General features: G+C 40.7%; 1 protein-coding gene across 1 annotated transcript; it reads right to left on the bottom strand.

Moving 5' to 3' along the window:
* Positions 1-466: 466 nt before the first annotated feature.
* Positions 467-4,803, bottom strand: LOC111585399 (neuromedin-U receptor 1-like). Its single transcript, XM_023294873.3, has 4 exons — positions 4,641-4,803; positions 2,387-3,106; positions 1,424-1,657; positions 467-979 (listed from the first exon to the last, which is right to left on the bottom strand). The coding sequence occupies exons 2-4, from the start codon at positions 3,072-3,074 to the stop codon at positions 684-686; spliced, it is 1,218 nt and encodes a 405-aa protein (XP_023150641.1). The 5' UTR covers positions 3,075-3,106; positions 4,641-4,803; the 3' UTR covers positions 467-683.
* Between the last annotated feature and the right edge of the window lie 5,032 nt (positions 4,804-9,835).

Raw genomic sequence — 9,835 nt, forward strand, 5'->3', positions numbered from 1 at the left:
GCATGATGAAGGTATTAACCTGCCACTGGCCACTCATTTCAGGTGGTTTTGTGCTTCTCTTTCACTATCTACACCCTACTTCACAGAAAATTTCAAGTTTTGCAGAGGATTGTGATCATGCAGGAAGGCGGCCCTGGTAGTTTTTTAATTTATTTATTTACAGTGGATTATCCTTTTTAATCACAGTGCTCGTCTCCCTGTATGCAAATGTCCCACCACAACAATTCCACCTGTCATTTGCTTGAGGGAACACCAGAGCTGTGTCCTTTGTTTAACCCAGGCCACAATTACTTTGATTGGTTTAAAGAAATACAAAAAAGGCAGAGCATTTTTTCCCCCCTAAAGCAGAATGATAGTGTGGTGCATCTGGACCTTAATGTACTGTAGAATGTCCTGGCAAAGTGAAACTACCCCCTCATATTGTGGCGATCAGTCCAAAATCTTCCACAGATGAGCAGAGATTCACAGACGAGTCATATATTAGTTGCGTTTCTCCACTTTTACATAGTCTTTATTGTCCCATTGGGTAATTGTTCCAACAAGCTTGTACATAATGCACACAAAACATACAGCCACGCCACAGCATATAACATTAACATCCCTACCCAAATCTTTGTACAACTATTCAATTTTCCCTTTGATTTGTCTCTGAATTCCTTTGTCGAAAGGTTGAAAGTCAATTTCTAAGTCCATTTCTTCAAGCTCAAGGTGCTGCGTTGGGTCACCTGAGAGCTGGAGCGGGACGACCAGCTGCTGGAATAACACGTAATGTGACTGAACATTTCCCTGAACCTGGTGGACATGAGGTTGTAGAGGATAGGGTTGATGGCAGAGCTCAGGTAGAAACAGACCCCCGAGATGATGTGGACGTGCTCGAAGATCCTGTTGTGCTCCTCGGACATCTCGTTCATGTAGCTCCACGCCAAGCGGTCCAAGTGAAAGGGAGCCCAGCAGAGACCAAATACAACCACCAACACACCTGGCCCAGATGGAAGAAATTTGTGAGTCAGTCAACTGGACAGAGAGAGACGTGTTAGACGACTTGAGAATCATGATGTCAGTTTAATCATCAGTGACAGATGGGAGGACAAAGCTGAGACAGATGGATATCTAAGTTAGAAATAGTAAAGGTATAAATAGACTGAAAACAGCATATGAGAGCAAGTGGTTTTCAACACTTATGTACACAAGCATACAGCCATGTTTCCATCACTTCAGAGGACACTGACTTCCATTGTCCTTATGTTAGAATTTCCTGATTTACCCTTAAGGGAACTTGCTTCTTGTCCCCAGAAGATCTCCACAATATGCCAGAGTAAACAGACTGTGAGTGATACAGGTACACATGCATTCACAGTCAATTAAAATTCTGTCTTCTGCTGCTTAGCAACTTGCTAAATAAAGTTACTAAAATACCACCTACACAGCATTTTGGTGACTTGCAGGTTGCGTTTGCTCAGCCTCCGCTGGTGTGAAGTGGAGACACTTTCGGATCCGAAGCTACTATTATTATCCGCCGCCATCATTACCCTCTCCCTGTGCAGACGCAAGCCGATGAGCAGGTAGAGGATGCTAATGATCAGCATGGGTAGCAGGAAGAAGACCACCGTGGAGATCAGGATGATCAGGTTGTATATCCAGGTAGGCTTGACCAAACCTGAGGACGAAGATGTCACAATGTGGCATTGGAAAGATTAATGAATAAGATCACATTCCCAGGTGTATTAGTTTAAATAGAGGTGCAACAAGGGGTTACCTGGTTGGTCTGTCACGCCACAATGAGATGGACTGTATAGCTAAATCCTACTGACTGTTCTTGTAGCATAATTAGCAGACCGACATGTTGGGTTTCTAGCAATACATATCGACTATTGGATGGATTGCTATTAAATTTAATACAGTACCAAGTTTTCAAGATGCCACATTCTAATGACTGTGGTGGTCTTATCTTGGGCCACCAGCAGGTCAAAATTATCAACAGCTATTCAGTGTATTTACACAAGGGTTTGCTTGGGCATTGTATGGTCTCTGACAATGATTCATAATGACTTTCAACATTCTGTGACTGGAAGGAAACGTAGCAATGACTCTTGGATGGAACGATATGTCATTTTGTGCAGATATTGTTTTCTTAGCACCATTCTCAGGTGAAAAGCTTTTGATTTCTTCTTTGAACTGTTAAAATTTGACCAAAGCAGTAACAGAATCGTTACAGTGAGGTTTGGGATTCGTTGTAACCTCTGCTTATTTTGTTTACAATCTCATTGTATTGAGATGCCAAACAAAGTAGCCTTATTCCTGTTTAATATCAAAACATGCTGAAATTAGCATTGAGCCTCACAGAGCTGTCACCATGGCACAAATAAAATCTACATTCTCTACGTACGGCAGGTAGCAGATTGGGGAAACTGTCGGCCAAACACTGGGGGCAGAACCACAATCCCTTGCAGACTGGTGTTCGGTGCGGCACACAGCATGGACAGACCCCACAGCGTGAAGATGACCCTCTTGACGTGAGCGCGCGTGGTCATGTGTTTGACTTTGAGTGGATGCACCACGGCTACGTAGCGCTCCACGCTGAGCGCCGTGACGTTGAGGATGGAGGCGAAGCAGACAGTCTCAAACAGGAAGGTTTTAAAGTAGCAGCCACCTTCCCCGAACAGGAAGGGATAGTTCTGCCACATCTCGTAGAGCTCCAACGGCATGCCCAGCAGCAGCACCAGCAGGTCAGACACGGCCAGGCTCAGCAGGTAGTAGTTGGTGGGCGTCCGCATCACCCTGTAGCGCAGAATAACCGCACAGGTGAGGGAATTGCCCAGGACACCCACCATGAAGATGGTGAGGTAGGTGATGCAGACGGGAAGAAACACAGGAGACCTGGACATCCCCAGGTGTACAGCCAGGTAGTACGTCACGTTCAAGCACATTTCGTCCAGTTGTTCTTCAGTAGCATTAGCCACAACCCAAGAGATGTTCATCCCACACAGCACAGCAGCCTCAGGGCAGCCAGCGTCACTGAAAACTGCATCATCTTTTGTGGAAAGAGCTACACGAGAGCAGTTGAGCTCCAACATGCTGGTGATTAGCAAATAGGATCCTTATAAACCTGAGAAGAAGAAGAGAGAAAAAGAAAAAGAAAGGGTGCATTTTAATGCAGCACTCCTTCGGATTTACAGACTAAAGTTCAGTAATCATTCATCCTGTGACAGTTCTCGAACGTAGGGGTTAGAAATTGGAGGTTTGGAAATCGAAAGATGGATCCATCTGTTAAGTGGGGAGACTCTAAATGAAGATTCTAGTCTCTTGCTGAATTTTTAACTTTTTTATTTTTGGAGTCCCTCAACTTTATGGCTGTTAAGCACTAAATCACTCATATACCCTTTAAGCTGCAAGAAGTAAAGATAAATTATGTTATCGCCTTGTTCCCACATGCCAAAAATGATTGTCTAGATCAGGGAAATTTAGAAGATCAGATTCTTAATGAGAGCCATGCTGAGCTGCTACTTCTTTTCTTCAAACACTAAGTGTTCTTGACGTGTGTGAACTACAGTGTGCCTTTGGGGTACCTCATTTATTTCCTTTGCCGTGGTTAGAAATGCCCAATGCAACATTGTTAATATAGCTTTTCCTTATTCCTGTTAATAAAAATATGAATCATGAGAATAAGAAAACATTGTTCCTCTGTTTTGTTCTACAGTGGTTCTTTTTTTCCCTGATCACTGAGCTACAGTGAGTGAAGTATCGCGCCGCAATGCTTCGATGCACGCTGGTATCTTCGTTAAAGTGAATTAGTGATGAATCACTCTCATGCGTGAAGCATACATTTATAATAGTGTAATTGTATGCATGATTCATAGTGACGAAGACACAGAAAAATAGCATATTGAGAACAAGTTGTGAAATGAGGTCCCCCAATAATTTCACAAATTGTACTGTAACATGCAATCTAGGAATAAAATGTATTATTACTATGAACGATGCAGTGATAACTTTTCATTACTATGTCTATTAATTCCAATCAAAGTAGGATTGGGCATTTATTTGTATGTGGATTTATTGCACAATTAAACATTATAGTTTGCAAAAAATAAAAATTAGGTATGAAGCACCTAAGTGATATCTTAATAACCACCTCACACACAGCCTGTTGTTATCAAAGCAGCTGTAACTGGGCTTTCGGCTTTCATCTATCAGCTAATTGTGCACATAAGGGAAAGCAACACGCTGATTAAATGCAGCCTAATCAGTTTAATGAATACATTAAATAATTAAAATGTTTGACACAACCTGCCATGTACTCTTAGTCATAGACATGTAATCATGCATGTCTAATTCTGCATAAGCATTCTAATTTTCTTAAACCTGATTAGTAAACCCTCGTCCTCCCACACACACACACACACACACACACACACACACACACAAAAAGTAGTTTACAATTAACAAAGCAAACAAATGTCTCATTGATGCTTTATGTTCAGCAGACTACAAACTCCAGAGAGACTTCTGTTTGGATTCCCACAGTGGATTTGTATAGCTAGTGAACAAACAACTGAGTTCTTAATAAAACTCCATGTCAGGAACACACACACACACACACACACACACACACACACACACACACACACCCTGAAACTCACCTGTAGTTTGTTTTCTTTATCCTCTTCTTATTTACAGGCTGACCACGCTTTAAAGAAATGAGAGATGATGTGCAATCACAGCATTTCTCTGCATCCTGGACTATCTTCTGACACTTTATCTCAACCGCTTTGGTGCTCCAGTGCGTCACTGCTGCCTCGACTTCCCGTATTTGATGGCTGGTGTTCACTCCACCTCTTTCTCTCTCTCTCTCTCCCTCCTTTCGTTCCTCATCACCAGAGCATCATGCCCATATACACCACCATTAGCTGCATTTTTTTCCCCATTTCTCCGCTCCAATTCAAGTTGTTTCCACCTTTTGTTCCCCCTCCCCTCTTTCCAGGCAAACACACACACACACACACACACACACACACACACACACACACACACACACACACACACACACACACACACACACACACACACACACACACACACACACACACACTGTCATCATTGAGTCCTACTGAGTCTATACCTTGTCATTCTCCATTCTATTGCTTTCTGTGAAAGTCCCTCATATTGCAGCAGTGTAAAACTGAAGGTTGAGATTGCTTTGACCCTGAAACCTGTGGTCTGAATGTGTATAGGGTCCATAGGGGGAAAAAATCACAGTTGCAGAGACAGGGCATGTGTGGATGCAATAAAAAAAAAAATCAATGTATAAATATGAAGTAAAGATTTTTCAAAAAATGTGGACCACTGCTTAAAAGAGGTTTCACATATTTTCCTTTATTTTTTTATTCTTGTTAATAGCTTTTCACAATGTGACAACACTAAGACATTCATGATCCCCATCTTCTAACTAGTCTTATTTGGGCAGTGCATTCTGTAAAAAAGAGTAGTCTGACTGCACCACACTACCACTCTTCTACAAGTAAAAAAAATAAACTAAAATCTCTGGCTTGGTTGTATTTCTTTAAGCTAATTACGGTCGTCTTGGGTGGAGCTAAGCAAAGGATGCAGCTTTAGCTTGTTTTGTTGGAATATTTGCATATACAAGAAAATAGATAATCTACCACCAAAAACCTAGCAGATCTGCCTTAATGCACAAATCAAATCTTGGGAAAAACATGACATTTTCAGTTTGCAGTGTTGCTGCTTTGAGGTTGTTAATGGATAGTGGAATGAGAGGACAAAGTGACCCGATATGAGCAGCCAATGGCAGAATTATACTTGCAATCTAAACCCAGTGAGTCAGACTATTCTCTAACTAAAGCGGTAATTATTTGAGTGAAATCTCTCAATATAAGTAAAGCATTGGAAAGATTGTCAGAAAATTTGGTTCAGACATTTGGTTCAAAATTGTGATCACTTTACTAATCTTTAACTTTCAACTTTATTGTTGTAGTTGTTTGTCAATAATTTGGTTTTTGAATGTATACCTGCCAGCTGCATGACAGTCCCCATTTCAGTTGCAAATTAATTATTTGAAAAGGGACAATATTCAGTAACAATTATTCAAATATGGCAAAAGGGTCATCTTGATCAGCAGTCCCTTCACCAGATATATTTTGATAATTATAGCAGAATATGTCCAATAGTTAAATCATCCTACATTCTAATAAAAGCGCATACAGTGCAGAAAAAGAGCATTTACACTTCTGTTAGTTAAATATAACATAAATCAATCAAAGGCACTAATGAATTTTCTTGTTAAAGGTAGATGAAGACAACAGTGCTGATAATGCTGATTCACAATGAGCCACTTCTTAAAGTTATGCTTAAATAAATAACAGGATAATGCTGTCATTATTGATTGTTGGATTTAATTCCATGTGATGCTTTGAAAGAAAACACAGCCTGACTAAATGTAGTTTTCCTGTGTGTAATCGTGCTTATGCTTGGTTATACTTTCTCTACTGCGCTAAGCAGAATGCGTTTTCATGCTAGCATGTGTGGCAAACACACCGCTTAGCATCAGCATGTTGGTGTGTCATTGAGTTGCTATGCTACTGTTAGCATTCAACTTGTACATATTGTAAATATTATTACTTCTATTTTATTATTTTATTACTCTTACTATGTTTATTGCTACATAAGCTGCTGTAACAATGTGAATTTCCCCTGGCGTGGGGAGAAATAAAGGACTATCTTAAGTGGTGGTTGATATTTAGCTAGTTAACATGATTCTACCTTCCTGAATCCCCATGTTTCTAGACTAGTGTTTCGTGGATCATTCCGAGCCATTTTGTTTGCCATTTACAATGCCAGTGTTTTATGTTTTCAGCTCATACAAGATTGACAATAGCAGACTTTGAGGGGGTACTCACTGAGTTTGACAAAAACTCTGTTGGGTTACAGTTGCTGAATCTACTAATAGGGTGTAGAGTCTAAATTTAGTCGGTAACTGATGAAAATGAAAAGCTGCTGAATGGTTCTGTCTGGATCGATCAGCCACAACATTAAACCCCCTCTTCATACCACCAAAGCAGCTCTGGGCCATCAGAACGTGGACACAGGACCAACAAAGTGGCAGCAGATCCTTTCTGTCCTCTTGAGTTGCCCGTGGACCTTCTCCGGTGCATCTCCCCGATGTTGTTTCAGACTGGGATCTGGGGAGTTTGGATGCCAGGCGAGTGCACGCCTATGTTGTGTTTCTAAAGCTGATCCTGAGTAGTTCTTGCAGCATATCAGGGTGCATTGTTTGCCTGGGAGATGCTGCAATCAGGGAGCACTGTTGCCATGGTGGGTCCGCCACAATGTTTAGGTGGGTGGTATGTGTCACAGTTACATCCGCATAAAGGCCAGGATTCAAGGTTTACCAGCAGAACACTGCTTTCTGACGAGATGTTCAATGTTTTTCCATTTCACCACTCATATTGTGTCTGATTAGTGTACTTTAATGTGCGTTATCTTTCAGAACACTGATGAAACAAAAGCAGTGAGACCATTGAGACGACAAGGCCAAACACATTTGTACGTGAAAGCAGCACAGGGGCTTTTAATTAACCAGTAAGACAATGAAAAAACGATCCCACAAGTGAGGTTTTATTACCAGATTAGTGCATTTAATGGTGAAACAGTAGCAGTAAGTAGTTGCCCCATTATGTTTCGTTGCTATTTTTCTAATGCGGGAAATGAGCGATGAGAGAGCGTTGTTTTTTTTTTCATGTAGGGCTGCTTACTAACCTGACAATCATAGTTAGTTTATATGCTGCAAATTGTGAGAAGGATTCAAACCAGCCACGCTGCATCCTCTTGGCAACCTTGTCTCTTTCTGCTAAACAAATGAAAACACCAAGATAATATTTACCATGTGCTGCTGTCTTCTTATCTTGTCTTATCTCTATTATTTAAACATAATTAGTGAGAAGATATGGACACCTTGATTTAGACATTCACGCCATATTGCACGAAGATTAGCAAGAGTGAAAATTTTCATCTACTAATGTACGAAAAAGTATTTTGTCGTTACTTGTAAACAACAACAACAACAAAGATCTAGCAAGGAGAGCAAATGCAGTGCAAACGACCCAAGCAGAGATTATATACCCACAAACTTGTTGTTACTAACCTGCATCCTAAACTGCTGAGCTTCAACTACCTTCATTGTATTTGAAGATGAAACCTGAAATATTTATACATGCATTACAGCAGTAAGTGCAATTCTTCATTTTACATTAATGTACAACTGCTCCTATTACAATGTCCTGGAGGCTTCTTATTCACAAGATCCTGTATTGTTCCATATGGATGTCTTTTTATATAAAACATTAAACGTGTTTTATTTATATCCTGGTTCAATCATATGACTTTGGAGAAATACCTTTTCACTGCTCAACAAAATTATCAAAATGTTGACACACTGATTGGAGTCACATTTTAGTTGAAAAGGGGGGGCAAAAAAAGGTCTTCACCAATTTTTCAACTTAAAAACTTCATGTTGGAATCCTGGGTGTTGCTCACTGCGAGCCTAATCCAAACTGCAGTGCTTCATCAGCACTTGTTACATCTTATTTCATCACATTTGCAGTCGCTCGTTAGTAGAGAATGAAAATCGGGATAAAATTATCTCAATGTGTGAACAGATGCTTCTGCTGTATTTTAAGCGACTCGTGTTATTCAGTACTAAATGCACAGCAGGTGGGTCATCAGGTGTGTTCTCAGGCTACCACAAAAGTCTTTTAATTCTTAAAGCTCAGATGAGTATTTAACCCACTGCGATCTAAAAGCAGAATTCGTAAGACAGACACTTTAAAAAGAATATTCCTGCATGTGTACAGGGAATAGCTGAGAAAATATTTGATATGCTGAAGATTGCGTAGCGAATACATCAGCTCAATGAAAAACATCCTACACAACACATTTAGAGAGAAGCAAGGGGCGGAACGGGAGTTTCTCTGAGCAATAAATCAACATCTGAGCTGCTGTCAGAGGGTAAAAAGCTCACCATTTTGGCCAGTATGACTATGTTGCACCCCCGCCTTCGCTATAACTCTGCTTCCCTCTGTGCTGGTGTCTAATTCAATCACAGCTTTTAATCCCAAAGCAGGGGCTCCAATACTTCCCAGCTGGAAACTGACCCTGTTCTCATTGGTGCCTCCATTAAGTGTTAATTGGGCTTCTGTGTCAGACCGGCTGAGACAAAAAGCTTTGATTATGACGAAACTCCCTCAACATTATGCCGGGTCAGCATGGTGTTTCTAAAATCTGGGCTCAAGGGGAGGGTTCGTTTGTTCATTGGAACATAAGATTAACAGAGTTTCCATGAAAGTTCATGAAATGCTGTGGCATTTTAAAACACTGTGACCACAAAACTGAAGTCACAATGCGATTTGTTGTGGTGCAGGGTTGCTTCACATTAAAATTAAAAGTAACGTTCTCTCACTTCTTCCTTTGGTGGTGTCAATCCATGCAGATATTTTTGTGTTTGTCATTAATCTTGTTTTTCCATCGCCCCTGTTTCTCTGGATAGTCCACAGACCTCGCTGTCAACATACTTCACTGGAAGTATCCGCTATTAGGAAAGTCATTTTTCAATGCTTTGAACTCTGCAAACAAAATTCCAATGGCCTCCACTGTACTGGTTCATGGACCAAATCTTGTACATGGAAACATCAAAATCTATCTTCATAGATAAATATTGCTATAACTGCAGTTCCCAAACTGCGACTTGGCAACATAAATGTGAGGGGTAGCAAGATGGTTGAAAAATTAAACAAGTTGACAGCCATGCAGGCAGCTCTGTAAG

This window comes from Amphiprion ocellaris, chromosome 10 (assembly GCF_022539595.1).
Source record: "Amphiprion ocellaris isolate individual 3 ecotype Okinawa chromosome 10, ASM2253959v1, whole genome shotgun sequence".
NCBI classification, from domain to species: domain Eukaryota; kingdom Metazoa; phylum Chordata; class Actinopteri; family Pomacentridae; genus Amphiprion; species Amphiprion ocellaris.

Excerpts from the sequence above, each read along its gene's own strand:
- LOC111585399 (XM_023294873.3), bottom strand. The coding sequence starts at position 3,074 with ATGTTGGAGCTCAACTGCTCTCGTGTAGCTCTTTCCACAAAAGATGAT. Across the intron at positions 1,658-2,386 it reads TCCCCAATCTGCTACCTGCC|GTTTGGTCAAGCCTACCTGG; the intron begins GTACGTAGAGAA and ends CTTCGTCCTCAG. Across the intron at positions 980-1,423 it reads GCAAGTCACCAAAATGCTGT|GTGTGTTGGTGGTTGTATTT; the intron begins GTAGGTGGTATT and ends CATCTGGGCCAG.